This window comes from Gasterosteus aculeatus, chromosome 1 (genome assembly GCF_964276395.1).
Source record: "Gasterosteus aculeatus chromosome 1, fGasAcu3.hap1.1, whole genome shotgun sequence".
In the NCBI taxonomy this organism is placed as follows: domain Eukaryota; kingdom Metazoa; phylum Chordata; class Actinopteri; order Perciformes; family Gasterosteidae; genus Gasterosteus; species Gasterosteus aculeatus.
The window spans coordinates 4,524,346-4,542,331 of NC_135688.1; the positions used below are offsets into that span (position 1 = coordinate 4,524,346).

At 46.5% G+C, this 17,986-nt stretch overlaps 1 protein-coding gene across 15 annotated transcripts in view; it reads left to right on the forward strand.

The window, feature by feature from the left end:
• Positions 1-17,986, forward strand: part of kirrel3b (kirre like nephrin family adhesion molecule 3b) — a 129,318-nt gene that overhangs the window by 77,385 nt on the left and 33,947 nt on the right. For all 15 annotated transcript variants that reach the window (XM_040181788.2, XM_078108468.1, XM_078108471.1 and 12 more), the window contains exons 3-5: positions 830-979; positions 5,179-5,328; positions 14,637-14,794. In XM_040181788.2, the coding sequence (XP_040037722.2) occupies positions 830-979; positions 5,179-5,328; positions 14,637-14,794 (458 nt within the window). The remainder of the gene's footprint in view (positions 1-829; positions 980-5,178; positions 5,329-14,636; positions 14,795-17,986) is intronic.

Genomic DNA, 17,986 nt, shown 5'->3' on the forward strand with positions numbered 1-17,986 from the left:
ACAACAAAACTGCCTCAGCGAAGAGCGAGTGTAGAAGTGAAGCTTTGAAACCTTTCCTGCACTTCGTGCTCCCGAATCAGACTGTCGCCGAATGAATGCGTGTCACACCGTGTGTGTGTGTGTGCTTCAGTTGATAGGCAACCTGCCAGTGTCTCTAACTACACATCACTCTGAACCCTCCACTCTGATCCACAACACTACCCCTCTCCGCCGCCACGTGCCCCTCCCCATTAACACACCCCGCGCCTCTAATGGAGTTCACTGCACACCACTTTCCGCCCGAACGCGCAGCAGAGGAGTGCAGCTAATAGCAGTTGCGCAGTTGGAATACATGGGTGTGCGCTGGAGTTAATGTATGCTACTACAGCAGTGTTGGCAGACGTGCCGGTGTTATCTGCCGGAGGGGGGTCGGGGGGGGGGGGGGGGGGGGGGGGTGAGAGCTCGGCCCATCTGCACGCCGCCATTCTTGACGGCTCCCTCTGAGCCTGTTCTCCGGTCCCTGTTCTCCGGTCACCGACACCTCCGATACATGACGCGGCGCCTTGTCTCCGCATCATGAATAGGGAAGGAATGCGCCCTGGCTGTGGATGGTCCCTGAGTTTGACAAGAGGTTTGAGGGAAATTGGTGGAAATGGGCATATGGCGCTCTTCCCCTTAACGTCCCCTTCGTTCAGCACTTAAGATGAAAGCGGGTGTTTGTAAAGCCACGCTCGTCCCCCTCCACTCCCCCACCCCCCGCTTTGATCTGGAGTCTCTCAAGCAACCCTCCTCCTGATTGTGTTGACATTATCTTACCCATAAACCTCCCCCTTCTTCTTCCGCTCCAAAGGTGCGGCGGCCATGTTTTCCCAGCAGCCACAGGACCTGGTGGTGGTGGCGGGCCAGCCTGTGACGTTACCATGCAGCATCCCTGGTTACCACGGCGTCGTCCTGTGGATCAAAGACGGCCTGGCGCTGGGAGTTGGCAGAGATCTCGCTGGTAAGCAAACCGCATTAGCCCGTCCGCCTGCATTTCTCCATCACCTGCAGTTTCCTCCATTAATTGCTCTGTAACCGTCATATTCCAATGGGCACTTCCTGTTACCTAAAGCCCCCACTTATCCGAGCCTGTGCCCAATGTACTGTACTTCTACACAGTGATAGTTTGTTACAACACAAGTATTACATTACACGTGTTATGAGAAACATCAGTAATTAAGATGATCCAAACTGCTCGGTGGTGGATGCAGACCTACAGCTTTTGTATTTAGTGTTTTTTTGGCAGCGAAACCACAGAAATCCAAATGAAAATGTGGAATCGATAGTGGCTCTGGTCTTTCTCTGGTGCTTCAAGCTGCTAAATGGCTTTTTGAAGAGTAGCTGGCATCCTCTAATTACACTTCACCTCATGTATAATTACCTTAATTGTTTAATTTGAAGTAAAAGGGACCACTGCACTGTAATTTAGTAGCCTGTTGTTCCACCAATTGAGACTTTATGTATATTCATGACGTCGATGAATTTAAAGGAAGCACATCACTCTGAAGAAACATTTAAACCTTTTGAAGCACGGAGCTTTTCAATAAAAAAAATCCATAAAGGCATCGGAGGCGTGAGCTCCCTTGACAAAGGAGATATATTTGGAACGATATATCACAGTAAAGCAGCATTCTAAGAAGTCGTCATCTTTATTTTTGGCCCTTCTAATTTACCCCACATAGAACCTCTGTTCGATCTTCAAAGAGTAATTACAATTTGCCTCCACAGAATATCGGACTGCATTTAGAACGATTGAATCATTATTTCAGGTGAGATTGGGATTTCCTCTACCCTCTGACCTTTAATAATGCTGGGCCTTCCCTGGTGCCGAGGTGGTCAGTAATTAAACCACAGCGGCGTAAAGCCCTCGTATTCCCTCTTCGGGTTCTTATCAGGCCCCCGGGGACGCTGAGAGATTGCAGTAAACAACGGCCCCCCACTCTTAGTCTCTACTCCAAAGAAAAAGAGGCAGACGGGGAGACGACTTACGAGAACGAGGGAGCACTGAGAGCACAGTCTGACTTTTTGGTCACGGCAAAACAGAAATCTAGAGTAGTTTTATCTTCTTGGATTGTTATTGATTTTATATGGCGACGAACAAGATTCTTTGCTGTATCCACTTTAACAAGACGAGACAATCAAGATGAAATCTCATTGCAACAAGGGCAGAGGAAGGAATGGAAGAGAGAAAACGTTGTGCACCACGCGCACAATCGCAAAGGGGACTACAGTAGATACAGAAGAGTCCTGCAGACAGAAGTCCCCAGAAGCATTTCATCCCTCTTATTTGGCTGAATAATCGGGGCCGAGGTGCAGTCGGAGGGATCTTTCTCTTTCAAATTGTTAAAAAGATGCAGCAGGTTTTGTATGAGGACGAGTACCTGGACAAGAGGCTGAGTGCCTTCCATTGAGACGAATGCCACTTTCTGCAAACAAAGAGCCCCACAGCTGTTCTTTTTACCGCCTCCCCTCCCCACATAAACAAGCAATGCAGGCGGTACTAAAAGAGCGACGGTACATCCAGTGCGAGATGTACACCACGAAAAGGGAAAGTGGCAGCTGTGTAGGTCTGCTCGGCTGTGCACAGAAAGGTAGCCGCGTCGGCTGCTCTGCCCGGGACCCGTTTCCATTCACGGGAGCGGTGATTAAAACACGACGGAGCCTTTCACCACTCAGCGGCAGAAATCACGGCACAAAAGCCAGTGATTCCTATCAGTTCCCCCCCCCCCGAACCTTTCCGATTCATCCTCTCTGGTGACGCGCAAAGTTCCCGCTCAAATCAAAAAGGAAAGTCGAACGGTGAAGACGCAGGAGGAAGTGTCTGTGTACGTCACGACGCCGGTCACCCGCCCGCTGGCCCCCTGCAGCTCGCACTGAGGGAAAGATGCTCGAGTATGGGGGAGAGGGGGGTGGATCACGAGGCCACGCCTCCGACGTCTGCACACTCACGTGCACCATCGATCCAGCCTCGGGACAAATCCATTTTGCTTCTGATGGATTCATTACTCCTTAATGGGCCTATTTTACATCGTTTGCTTTGGGGTAACACATTGTGTCTTTGAAATTCGCTGAGACCTGAGATCGATGGCTCTTTATAGGTAAACATCACATGTGCAGAGGCGGTCGCTCATCATGTGTGCGCGTGTATAATTGAAGTCCCGTTGACAGTGATTGAGGTGCTTATACGGAAGATGACAGAAACGCATTACGATACGTTTCTGTTGGAGGAGGTGATTATGGTGTCGTTATCACTACTATCCAACAGGAAGGCAAATTGCTTTTCTTTTTGGATCCAGCTAATGCACAGAGATGAGACTGGAACCGAGCCACGGCGCCACACAGCATCGTTATTCTTAGTTTGCCAGAGGCACAGATGAGGTAATTGGCCGGATCATCTGTTTGTGCAAAACGCATTTACATGGCCGATATTGCGACAATTAAAAGAAGCCAAACAAAAGTGAATTCTGTTTCTGGGGTTGGGCCCAAACATGGCGGGTGGACGAGTCAAGGCCACGACGTGCACAACGCGCAGCAGTCGTTGCCCTTGTGATTGGCTCTGAATCTCCTCGATGAACATAAAACGGGAGCAAAATGGTTCCCTGGGTGACCTTGTGCACATTGTGCTTCGTTATCCAGAGGATGAAAAGGCAATTTTCAGCCAATGGTTATTAATATCATTAATAGAATATTTTGTTGGGATCAGGATCCTGTGACTTTACAGCCGGTGTTTCTGAAGCGCCGCCGTCACTCATTGAAGTGCACGTTGCTCAAGTACAGTAAAAATTCAAAGAAACTCCTACCAAACATCCCCTGGTACAAATGATTGTGCTCCTTCTTTAGCTAAATTGCCACTAGTTTGGAACCTAATGTTTATTTTCTCCCCAGCTTTGATGTTTGTGTTGAGGAGTCCTTCTTGTCCTTTGTCCTCCCACTCTGTGGACCCGCAAGATGAAAGGCTGCACGTGGGAGGATGAAACGTCGGGCGCCTTAATCGGCTGTAACTCACCCCAGCAGCATAAAATGAGGCCCTCTTCACGCTCTATTACAGGCAACTGGATTCAACGAAGCAATAATCAGTAATTGGACTTTGAGCATATGATGGGTTTTTGCAGCAGACAAATTCCAGGATTTAAAAGCTGCCCGGTCTGTTCCTTTTGGCCACTATAACGTATTACCAGCCTATAAAAGCGTTACAGTGAGAGACTGGAGTGTTTGGGGATCTCTGGAGTGAACATGAGTCATAGCTGTTACTGGGAAATCAATATTTTCCTCCCCAACATTTGTTGGCAATGACCTGACAGTCGGACTGATACAGACTGGAAAACGAGTGACAATGGTGAAAAGTAAAGTGTGAAATGACTTTTACGAAGCACAATTCTCCGATCCTGCCGGCTGCTTCCATCATTGATCAGCTGCTGGGAGACGGGATCCGGTGCTGTGTGTACCGCGCAGCGCGTCCTCTCTTCTCAACACACATTTCTCATTCCATTCCACTCGCTGAATCACCAATAATTAGCGAGATGGACTGAGAGAAGCCGAATGCGGATCTTCAGAGACGAGCGATTCTAAAAGCACGAGAAACAACCCGTAAAGCTTTTATGTCAAACACATTCTCCTTCCTGTTTATTCGCCCTGCTGGGGGGAGGGGGGTGGGAGGCACTCCACAACACTCTCTCAATGCATATTTGGATGATTGTTAGGGGGATATCTTTAAAATAAAAACCCATCTCACTTGACTTGTATAAAACACCCAGGTGTCATGGACGTTTCTTGCTTTCTGGCATTATTAAACTATGAATCATTTCTCCGAGCGAAGCTGAAACACCTCCAACTCGAGCCGTTCCTCTTTACGGCTGCAGTAAAACATCATTTCGCCGAATGCAGCAGCCTCCACAGCAGGTCGTTAACATTACCAGGAGTGCTATGAAGACACGTTTTATAGTATTCACGTCTTAATCTTGTTTTATAAGAATGCATCGTGAGGAAATTAGCAAATCAACAGTTGAAGACTTTACTAGTCTCTCAAGCTGTAAAATTCACCCGCTGACGCTTTGAATTATCTGATTGTCAACTCGATGTTGTCGCCTATTATTGTTTCATTTTATAAGAACCGTGCAAAGCTCTGCAAATATGTAAATGGTCCCTATTTTGACGTTGCAGGCTACCCTCGCTACACGGTGATCGGCGACCACGGCTCAGGGGAGCATCACCTGCGAATCCAGCGGGTCGAGCTGATGGACGACTCGGTGTTTGAGTGCCAGGCCGTCCAGGCCGCCATGAGGTCCCGTCCCGCCCGCCTCACTGTGCTGGGTGAGTCCCAACTGAACGCACACACACACACAGAATCAGAGCTCCATCGGCACCGCTGGCTTCTCGCTGTCTCGTTAGTTTTCAAGTGCTACCCGTTAGTTTCAGAGCGCTCCTGAGGATGTGAGGGGCTTCAGCCTCGTACGCTTCCGTGCTATAAATACTGCGCCCGGAGCACAACCGGAGCTCTACGGGCCCGAACGAAGTGGCACTTCACCAGAATCAAAGCGCGCGGTTGGCGTCCTGGTTCACTCGCCAATTACACACAAAGTATGAATACACAGGTAGATGCTTAAACAAAGGGGCTCACCTGTGGTTCGACTCAAAACACGGTCAAACATCAGCAGAATAATAACAAATGTAGTCAGTTAGGAATTATACCAGTGCTAATGTTTCTTTTTAGACGCTTTCATTTCTTAATCTGCACGCGGCCTCCATTTTCAGTTATTACTACGAGCTTGAGAGGTTACGGGTCCTTGATGAAGCTTTATCAGGTTATCATCCAGCAGGGCAGTTTCTGCCATCGTTGGCCTCTTTCCGGGGCCCATCAAGCCACCCGCTCAGTCCCGTCCCACCTGAAGACCGCCGGGGATGAGAGCGAGAGTCGATGCCAGAGCAGAAGAGAACGAGACGAGAAGGAAAGTGTGGAGGGAGAGAGGAGCGTCTGCCGTGCTGCGCCACAAGCGACTGATCCGCCTTATTGATCCAGCCTAATGAAAAGTGAAACTAATGGTTTGCAGGGGAGCAGAGAGAGGAGAAGACAAATTGCAGCATAACGTTGCTCTGCATTGCCAGGCCCCCTAAAAAATGGATATGAGGGAATAATGAAGAATACTTCGCTCCTTCCACTACTGTTCTCCGATAATCGGTCCAAACTTTCAGTGTAAGCTTTGCAGATACTGAATAATTGTTCCTGTTTTGGTTTATTTGCTGTTTTTTTGCAAGGTTTTTATCAACCCGGGCCGTTAAAACAAACCCTTATATGTTCCAACAATATTGCTTCATCATATTAGTTTAAGATTTCTCTAGTATCCTTGGGTGTTTTATGTAATTCTATGTATTTGCGTTGTTTAGTAACAACTGCCATGCACAGCAGGTGCAAAGAAGGCAGTTTTTCCTTGAACCCCCCTGACACTGAGCCGTGGTGCTGTTGGCCCGATGCTGCTGCTACTCACGGTAATTAAAGCAGAGAAACAAATTGTTTGCAAATGTTCCAACTTTTGGAACGCGAGCGACGTGCAGCAGCAAGAAGTGCAGACCTACTCTATTTAAATAACCAATCAGCAATAAGAAACGGGATGCCTTTATTACCTATTTAGCTGATTGAGGGTGAGACAGTTTATCACACCACCCTCCCCCCCTCTCCCCCACAAGCTTGAATAGAAGGTGTTTGTTTAATCCCCTGCTGAGCTAGCTGACTCCTGAATGCACCGCCAAGGAGGACTGCAGGGTGACGCACACACACACACAAGAAAATGGAGGAAATATATGCAAGGCCTGTGTCACTGCAAACTCCATGCTGTCAATTACTTGCCAGCGGTGACGGAGTGTGTCTATCGACTTGGAAGACAGCTACGGCCCCCCCGCACCTACGCGCACACACAAACACAAACACAAAGGAATACACACAATCTGCTTACACACACACACTCACACACTCTGACTGCCTTCTTGGAGCTGACAGCAGAATAAATCTAAAAACTCTCCCCTCGATCTTTCATAACTCAATATCAGCCCAAACTCCTGCGCTGCGTCCACACCAGAAGAACTTCTCTCCTCTCGACTTTGATAGGCCTCGGAAATAACACAACATAAATATTTACTAGCACGTAGAGAAGCCCCTTTATCACTGCCAAAGAACACATACTCTGCTTTTCCTTTCACTGATTCGCTGATTTTGTCCTTGAGAGGCCCAAACAGTGGTGCTGTTCCCGAGATGAAGCAGCAGTAACCTCCCCCGACAAGCCACGTTTACAACACCGCGTGCAATAAAAGGCAAGCACTTCGGTTTTGCTCCCCTTCATTTCAGCCAATAGCTCAATCGCAGCGGGTTTTTGCGATATTGAAAAGGAAAGCCCCGACAACGTCGACATTGATGGAAATAATGAAGTTCCTTCATTAAAAAGGCTCTGGGTGTAGAGCGAGTGGCGGACTTCACCTTCGTCCTGCGTTGGCGTGGCCTGCCGGCTCACGCTCTGAAGCCAAAAGGAGAACCAAGGTCCTGTGAATTAGTCATGAACGAAGGCAATGGAGGGTTTCAGCTCCAAAAAAGACCCATGGGGCTAATTATATCCCTGGCAGCAAGTTGGCGCTGCTCCAGACCTTTGCTCTAAGCGCTCTACCTTCGGTCGGGGACCAGTGGAACGGAGGGAACGGAGATCGCCATTGTTTGATTAAGGCATCTGACTTCTTTGAGGTCTGTATTTCTTTTTTTGTCAACCGGAAGGGTGGAAAATGTGTCATAACGTCAGTGTAACGCGGTGCCGTTTATTGAGTCATCGCTGACATTTTATAGACGTGTTTGTTTTCTCTTGTCCCTCCCCGTGCCTTCACTCATTTGCCTTTTATTTTCTGTATGATTCACCAAATCATCCCTAGTTAATGCGGACGTGTGGGTGTCTGTGATTGCTAAATTGTCCTCGTTTTGAGAACCAGGTCAAAAGTATTAATGCACAGGCCCTTCATGTGAGGTTTGTATATTAACATTTTTGAAATTGCTTGTCAGTGATTTATTTGTCCGAGGACCAATTTGCCATGATGATTTCTCACTCATTATTTACTATATTTAGAAAAATGATGGAACATTTCAAATAAGTATTATGTATCAAGCTAGAACAGCCTTTTTATAAACTACCAATCTTCTTGTGGAAAGTATAGTTTAATTTACAACATCGTTATTTATTTGGAAAGGACCCAGAAAATGTGTCTTGATAAGGAAACAGTACACAATCACTTGTTTGAAACAAATGCAGATTGGTAAAACATAAAGATTTTATTGTTATTATCCCAAGTGCAAATATGCTACATGTATCAGCGCACAATAATAAGATAGTATATATAAATATTTATATTCAATTCAAAGAGTTTTATCCGCACACATTGGAAGAAGTCACAAAATCTTAGACACTACAACACTGTTTTAATGCATTGTTATGTGAGCGGGGAGTAAGATATTTTTACTTCTTTTCTCCGTAAAACGTTTTTGCTGCTGTGAGATGACAGACTTGTCCTGCAAGCTATTTAATCATCTTTGCATGTGAAACCATATCGGGCTCATTATAATAATCACCGGCTTGTAGTCGTTACGAGGGATGAAATCTGAAAGGCCTTCCTCAACTCAAAATGCGTCCCATTCATAAGCACACTTTGTGTTGTGACAAACTGAATTCACGGCATTCCATTTGACTGAGCTATTGTGCCGCGAGATTCTTCTTTTTACTTTCCCGCATTGTTAATGTTTCCAACGACCAATTCAGCAGCGCATTCCACGCACACAGAAGCCCAAGGGTGTCTTTTGTCGTTGTTGTTTCCAATCGGCGAAGCTGAATGAGACATTTATTTGGATAAGTCTGAATCCATTATTCCTCAAGGATCACACGGGCATCCTTGAGATGTGGCGTGTGGACTCTGAGGCTGTTGTTGTCCGGAGCGCTGTCCGTGGTGCTGATCCTGCTCTCCACCGTTTCACTGCTCCAATGTCATTTCATCTGCCATGCAGACTTGTAATAGTGATTATGTATTTGTCTTCTCTTCATCTAGTCCTTTAAGGTCATAGGAAAGTCCTATCCCAACTATTCCCACTGAGTGGTGTTGGGGGAATTGTGTGTAATGCACGTGTGTGCGTGAGCCAAATTCAGAGAGACTCCAAAAAGATAAATAACAGTAAAGCAGCAGCGTCCTGTGTAAGTAACCAATTTGTCTCTAACAAAAGTGAATTTAGGTTTTATAAGTCAGAGATATGGTTTCCTAACTGTCATTCTGCAGAAGAATATAGCTCAGGATTACTGCATTACTGCCTGTTGGTCAGAAAGACGATATGTAATGATAACTGCATCTGCGGAACAGCTGCGCTCTTATGGAAGGCAGAGCGCACGTATGAAGTTATATCTTCTTCAACAGGAGGAGAAATAACACCAATGCATCTGTGCTCTGCAAAACAACAACTGCGTACAGGTGCTACGCTGATTGGAATTCACATTACATGGTGACAACAACTGTTATTGTTGTTAGCGAACTAATGATTGGTGTGATGAAAAATCTGGAGCCACGGGGTCTAATAAAAGTAAAAAACCCAGAACAGGGCCCTTTAGTCATTTTAACTATCTCACACACACACACGCACACACAAACACACGCACAGTGCGACCCAGTCGGTTGTGGAGCAACAATGTCTGCAAGCTTCCGATGTGCGCTGCAGAAGCAGCGGGCTGTGCACGTTTGTATCATCTTCATCATTTTCATCCCTCCGTCTCATTTGGCTGAGGCTACGCAGAGATTAGATCCATGCAGTGTTTTAATTTCAATTTTTCGCTGTCGGTGTAACAGACATTTATAAGAGGATATATTTTACATACACGATTTGACATAATTTGTAGCTTACTGCACTTTTATATATTTAATGGTGTTTCTGCGTACCCCTGCCTTTTAAATCTTTAATCTGTATTTCCCATATCAGCCCTCCCAGTGCATTGTAGTCTTTTGATGTGGTCGCACAGGCTTTGCAGGAAATACGTTTTTTCCTTTTTTTGAGGTTGAAAACAGTTTTTACAGTAATTGACATTTTATGCGATTCCCATCTGTGAGCCTGTTTGTTTCAGTAAAGTGGTTTTGTGTGTTTCTCCCACTTAGTTTGTCATTCATTGTCTCCTCCTCTTTCTCTCCCCTTGCATATGTGTGTGTGTGTGTGTGTGTGTATGTGTTTGTGCGTGTCCTCACACACTGCTGAGGACATCCTGGCATTCAAACAGATGTACAGTGACAGGATTTGAAAAGGGCCAGTGATTTGGGCCAGTGAGCCACTCGTGTTCGCTGCATCCACCTGCGTTCGCTGTTCCTCTTCTCCCCCTTTTACCTTCTTTTGTCTATCTGTCACAAACATCGCTAGCTGTCGCGACGGCGTGACAGGCGGCCCGTGCGAGCGCCCCTCTCGATATAGACAGGCGAGTCGGGGAGCTCGTTGTTGTTCGGGACACGTCTGCCGAAAAGCGCCGCAGCGGCTCCATTTTGGCAGCCTCGTCTCCCCCACGCCAGCCAGCCTCCTCGCGAGGAGCGCCTCACTCATTCATCCTCCTCCAAATTGCTTTTCCTCCCTTTGCCGGCGCTACTGGAAACCCGGGGCCGCCGGCAGGATTCCGTCGGCTGCTTTTGAGGAGTTGCCAGAATATTGGTTCGGCCCGGAAAGCCCGGCAGGTTCACCGGGAGCAGCACCTGGTTTTACTGGTCTGAAGGAGAGTTCTCTGCTAAGCTTTCCCTAAAGTCAAGTTTTAAGTATTAAGAGACAAAAGGACAACTTTACCTCCCCCAACTGTTTATTCACGCCTGTCTTGGAGGTGTTGAGTTGATCTCACATCAAGTCAAACTCATTTGTGGATCTTTTTGATTATGCAGAATTATCCTTCTGAAATCCCTTTTTTTCTGACATCACTCTGTCTTTGTGGATGAGGTGGTCCAGGTGGGGCTGATGGTCTAGTATTGGTAGTAAAGCATAAATATTATTTGAGATAAATAAGGGGTTTTCTCCCTCAAATAAATTAAGAGCGAGGATCTTAAAGGTCTTTAGCTGAAGCCAAACATTCCATGTTGTTGGTTAATACAGACATGCAGAAATAAAACACAAACACCATCGTGATTGATCTGCTTTTAGGTATCTTTTGATTTGAATGAAATCACTGAAATGCTGCCGAATGCCGTTGTCTCTGCCTGGAGAATGCAAATTCGGGAAAGTGTTGAAAGAGATTACATTATCATCCCTAAGAAGAAAGCAGTGAGTGCAGCAGGCTCTGCAGTGAGTCAGCCATGTAATTAAAGAGGAGCGATCAATCTGTACCACTGACCACACTACTTATGCCAAGTCCATGGAATGACTGCAGTAAAGAGCTAATTTAGAACCATTAGGGACTGCCGAGTTTGCAAACAGCCCAGTAATGATGATGGCTGATTCAAGTTCAGGCCTTGGCCTTTGCATAGCTGTCAGACCTGAGAGCCATAAGGCAGAAACAGTGGAGGATCTCAGAGGGAAAAAAGAGCAAAATATCCTGGTGGAAATTTGTATTGAATGGGTGTTGGGTTATTGGTCAAACCCTCCTCTTTCTTCAGCAGATATAAAAGCTTTGACCTGCCAAGAACAAGAGCTCAAAGGCACCCTCTTTTATCAGAGTATTATGTGATCATGTCTCGCTACCTCTTTGCCTTTTGTGAGAGGCTTTTTGTAACGATCGCGATTTCTAAAAGATGCCAAAGGAGCACAAACACAACGGAGGACAGAGCTACGAAAAGGTAAAAGCGCTGGATGGAGGCGGCGACGCATGTCCGCCTTCTTCCTTGCCTGTTTGCCCTGGGCGGATTGCTGGCAGGTAGACCTCCGAGGGGACACGACCTGGAAGTGCAACGGTGCTCAGCTCGGCCTCCCCGTGACCTCTCCGTCATGTAGCTCCGCTGTGCACGTCATCGCGAACTCCGCCTGCATCTTCCGCTGTCGCATCCCTCAATGGGAATCGCACAGGTGGATAATGGCACCCAACCGAAGGCCGTAAAGGTCACGTGGTGACTCACTGACAGTCGGTGAGGGTATAACCTTTTATTCCCATCCATTGGTCGTGTCACCTCGGGATGTAGCAACTGTTCATACACAGTTGTTTTAATATGTACAGGAGGAAGGAGACCAGATTTCTTTACCATGGACATGAATACGCAGTAGATTTTTACCCTAGATTGGACTATAATTTATGAATTGCGAATCAAACAGTTTTGAAGGATATAAAATTAGAAATGTAGACCATAAACACGTGTTCACTACGTTTACAGAGGTATTAAATCAAGTCAGGACAAACGTAATACTTTAACTGACTTCTAGACAACCTTCGTTCGTCGTGACAAAGACGTTCAAGGCGCTTCCGCCTTGGCGTCGCCTGTCCGACTCGGCGGCTGCTTGTGAGATGAAGTCCTATCAATCAAAATCCCGTCAGACTATCCTTTCTAATCTCCGCCTCACCATAAGAAAAAAAAAAAAACTCTTTTGTGTACGCCTCGTACCCTTGACATTTACGTAATACTTCAGTCATGTGTGCCAGAGAGCGCCGACCGCCTGCCAGTAACACTGGACCTTTGTCACTGCGCTTTCACCGGCGCTCAAATGTTCTTCCATTCAATCAAAACATTGGCGCTGTTTGACATTCCGTCCTCGTAATGCTTTCACATGCTCCCGGTCTCATTTGCATACCACGCAGTAGCTGTAGTCTCAACACAATAATGTACCTGCGTGATCTCCTTGACCTTCTTTCAAATTGCTGATAAAGGATCAGAAGGTGGCCCCTTCTCACTCAGACATGTTGTCTGATCTGCAAACGCTGACCTGAAGATTCTTTTACCTCTTCCAACGAGCTGCATATTAATGGGAAAAACCAGATGAAAGGGAGCCGGCCAGAATGAACCCTGCGTTTCAAACTAAAATGCACAATAGGCACTAGTGAGTGGGAATCTTTGTTTTTAATTGCCGGTTCACTGGTCCATGTTCGCTTGAGTCAAGACAGCACTGCCCCCACATTGGTCTAATTTAGTCCTTGCTCTTTAGAAATGTGTTGTACATACAAATGTTTCCCATGTTTTTTTGTTTTTTTTGTGTGTACTTTATTAGTCATAAGAGCAACTGTCCAATATGCCACCCCCACTCTCTCATTTATCACAGAGGGCGAAGACGAGTTTATCTGTGACGAAGATCTCTAGTCGTCAGATGACGATCCGCATGGTGCCGCTCCCTTGTAAATAGACTTAAGATTAGGCCTTTGGATTTGAGTCGCGGTGGATTTGGGGACACCAGCGGATACAGTAGTTACATAACGATCCGTTTAACAGCAAAACACTGCGTGAGCAGTTGCTTGGTCAGAAAAAAGCGAGATTATAAAAGACAAAACATAAATTAATAGAATGAATATTTCTGAAAAATGGCAACCATAAATAGCATCAATAACTCAAGGATTCCGGCTTTAAAGTCAGTTCGCTTTCCTAACTCAGAGATCAGACTAGAGGTTTCGAGCAAATCAAAACTAAAACCGACAAATATAAAGTATTAACAAGATTTCCTGTCAGTAATTCAAATGAATAAAGAGCAACATAGATGGTGTGACACCATGCTCTCGTTTCTATCTATCATGAAAGAGCCTTTTATACTTATCATCAACGGCATCCCAATTACATCTCCTCTCTTTGCATTCGTCTCCGTGCGGTTTGACAGAGTAAATCAACCCATTATAACCTTCCTTCCAATCATGATGCTTTGCAGCGGAATATGGCAGCTGCCTGCAGCCTTTGATTTCGTCTCGTCCCAGATCTGCATTGTAATGAGCACTCAGGTCAATCAATAATTCACTGCAGTTTCAGTCATGAAGAAGAAAAAAACAGATCAGCTGATTGGTAAAACAGGAAGATGACTTTGATCAGTGGTGTTGAGAGGCACATAAAGCTGTTGTGAGGCTTTCTGCTAGAGGGGAAGTGCAGGTGGAGCCCGCGCCTCTTACCGAGGGTTCTACATGGACTGAATAGCGTATGTTGGCGGAGTGTCATCGCTGCTGATTGGCGGCAGAGTCGATTGTTATTTAGAGGGTCCTGCTGTGCCGTGTGCAAAGATGTTTGTGCCTCAAACCGCACCATCTACTTAAGTTTCCGAGTGAGTACGGGGTAATCCGTTTCTCACTGGGAAGTCATTTACCCCCTGAAAAGGCACACGTGGTGTTTGTCTTCTCAAGACAAATGATCTTTATGGAAAAAAAAACTGTCAAGCACCCTTATTGAATTGGAATGGACGGTGTGATGAGGTTAGCTGCCGTGCAGGGAAATCCTTGCAGGTGCCATTTGTTCTTGTCTAAGCGGTTCAGACTTCCTGTATCTTAACGTGGACAATCAATATATCAGACTGATAACTGCGTCGTGAAGTCAATAAGCCATCGTTATGCACTCAGCGAAATGTATGCACGTTACATAAACAATGGGAAGATGAATGAATAACACATTCCATGTCCATTCACACTGCACGGTGGTATTTTCCTGAAGTCCTCATCCGGCTGATGCCCTCTCTTTCCCCGTGTCCGTATCGTTAGTGCCGCCAGAGGACCCCGTCATCAGTGGGGGGCCGGTGGTGAGCCTGAGGGCGGGCGACCCACTCAACCTGACCTGCCACGCCGACAACGCCAAGCCGGCGGCCTCCATCCTCTGGATCCGCAACGGAGAGGTCCTGAATGGGGCCATGTACTCCAAGGTAAGCACAGAGGTGTGTGTGTGTGTGTGTGTGTGTGTGTCAGGGTCCAGCGCCGGCTGGGCGACAGGGTGGGAGGGGGGGTTAATGAAGGCAGAGGGATGGAGGGTGGCCGTGCTCGCTTTCCACCCAGGCCGGTGTGTTTTTCTCGAAGCATTGCGAGATGAGTAATGAAGACACTTGTTAGTCTACATGTTTGCATGTCTTCCTGGGCTGTAAATAAGCGAGGCACAAGTGCTCAACACTGGTGAGATGTGTCGCAGTGACGGCCTGAGTCATCGGTGGGCGTTCGCCTCGGCATCCAAACTGCTCCCTGAAATAAAATCCCTTGAAAATCCAGGTTGTGGAAGCTGTCTGGCCTTCTTTCCCGATAAACAAATGCACTCAGACAAGCAGATGGCGAGATCGGGGAACTATCAGCGACTCTCTGGGGTGTTTTGATCTCCTTCTTCAGTGGCATTTGTCTCTCTTCATGTTCCCAACCTGTTATGAAATCCACCGCACCGTCACTCCCCGCGATGGAATGTGGCCGAGCATTTTCGCGGAGGAGTCTGATCCCCGCTGACGGATCGCGTCCCCGCGTTTGCCGCCGGTCGGACGCCGTTCACGCCAGCCTGGTGAGGGTGACCTGCTGACCCCAGCGGACTCTCGACTGGCATTCGACCTCAAGGCTAATCATGCGAGCCACGCTGTCATGTTCTGTTTCTATTTAAACAAAGGACCTAAAGAGATCAGGCACTTTAGAGCACCAACACGTCCCCTGCCTCCCCTCCCTCCCTGCGCTGCCTCATCCCATTATCGGCTTCTTTTTTTTTTTTCAAAGAGCAGATAAATGTCATTGATTGGACCGGGGCACGGCGCCGGGCCGATTTGAATGAAGCGATTTTTGGTGGGCGGAGAACGCGCTTCCTGTCTTCACTTCCTCTCTGGAGGACGGCAGACGTGAGGACGTTCTGTGCTGGTAGCTGGTGGATGATCACATGTCTGCTCAAAGCCGACTATGTCGCTCCTTCCTCGTCTCTCTATTGCCTGCTATTAAAAAGCAATGGATTTGATTAAAGGACGATGAGTTTTTTTGGGGGTGGGACGGGGCGGGGGGGTCCAAACAGCAGTAGAGGGACATTTTGTAAGCATAATCATCTGCTCTGATGGTCCTCTCCTATCCCAAAGAGCAAGAGGACTAATGAGAGCAGATGTGGTGCAGGATTCACAAAAATGGCTTTCCTGATGGTGTCACATCTAACGACAGTTCTGACCCAAAGATAATCTCCCGCCACGGCGTCTCTATGACCTCTTAGGAAACTATTTACTGGACCGGTGGTTTAGCACAGTGCATGATTCAGGCTGTCGCTTGTGTAAAAAATGTATGTCGGCTTCACTATTTAAGAGTCACTGTATCGCACAGCTCATCATTAGTGAGGGCAGCCATCAAAAGGCAGAGCTTTATTCTATTATGTACGGGGCTCTCCAGATAAATAAGTGGCAGAAGCTTTTCACTCTGTGGTGAATGGTTAAAATAGCAACATTAGCTGTGGAAATGTGGGCAGAGGAAATTAGTGAGTAATGTTCTCTCCTCCCTCAAACACTCGTCTCCCATCTGCTCCAGTGGAGCTGCTCGGTGGCACAACGGAGAAGGGCGGCTCGCTCCATGCGGCCTGCGGCTCTGATTTGGGATTTGGACGTGCGCACACTTGCTCTGAGATACTTTTGCACTGAAATGGTGCAGCAGATTCTAGAAAGAAATAACCCAAACGGATTCCCAATCCGCTACATTTTATGATTATTGAGCAAATTGAGAGGTGAGGAGGAGAATGGGAGTTTTCTCAGTTTTTGGGAGGAATCAAATATTTTTCACGAGCTCTTCTTGTTGGCAGGAGCGAAATGCCGTTGCTTTTGTGCATCTGATAAAAATTTTAAAGGATATAGTTTTATGTAGAAACTAATTCCCAATCTCTAATCCTATAGGGTGTTTTTTTCTATCTTCCTTTAAAGGCACAATTTTCACTTCTGCATGAAGTTAATGTAAAATGTAAAAGTAATCAAATGTTTTAGAACAACCCTGACCAGAATGTAAAATGGCTAATCTTATACAACCCAAAGAAGCATTTGATATAAAATCAAAGGCGGATTGGATGGGTGGGCAGAATGTTAATGATATATTAATTATTAGCCTTTGCACAACCCCTGTGGGAGGTTTCAATACAAAAGTTGATCTGAACTCATGTAGTTTATAGTTATAGTTACTGCCGCCAAACATGATGTGATAGTAAGTAAATAAAAAGTCCAATGATTGTGCCAAATCCCAGATTACCTGTTGTGTGTTCAAAGACAGACTTTTTTGTTTAAGCCGGGCCTTTAATGAGACATTTTCCAGAGGAAGAGTTCACCCGGTGCCCGATTCAGGCCATCAGTGAATTAGCTTGGCCGGCAACACACCAAGCTGTATCCAACAGATAATGCGATGTGTTTATAATTAGTAGATAATCCAGATGGAAAGGCTTTGTGGAGCCGCTGTCTGGTCTCCTACTGACGGGTCGCCCTCTTGTTAAAGGAGTGTTAGAGCTTTGAGTAAAGCTAGCTTAGCTAGCGTTTATGTTGTGACAATCTGTCTCAAAACAAAGGCCGCGGTGACCAATCGGTGCGACACCTCAACGCCATTCAAAGGCCGAGGGATTATGTAACTGATGTTTGCATGAACCAACTTGATAGGCGACACGTTGGCTTTTAGTTGTGTCTCTTTTGCTCAGACGTTACCGGCTTTGTGCCCTTGAAAAGAATTTTTAGAAAAGCAGTATTATTTCCGCTCCTCACCGAGTAGTCTTAAGAGTATTCTTCACTTAGGCTCCATGCAGTGATAGGAAAAGGTATCAATTTGTAACGTAGCATGGTTCTGATTTCCATGCAGCAGCCAGCCAACCCCCTTCCTAAGATTAATGACTTCTGACAGAAGTCCAGAGCGACGAAGGAAACAATCCTGATGGTGTCAGAAAGGATATTACACTGACATATCCCGCCTCTGACAGCCAATGTGTTCTGCTTTTGGAGTGACTCACGCACAATAATGAATTTTTATCACATGGTTCCTCGATTTCTAATGCACTTCACAGGAACATGGATCGCATCTAGAATATCCTTACACTTACAAAGTGGTTAATAACATCATCCGATACAAACCCCAGGCCTTTTGAATGTAAC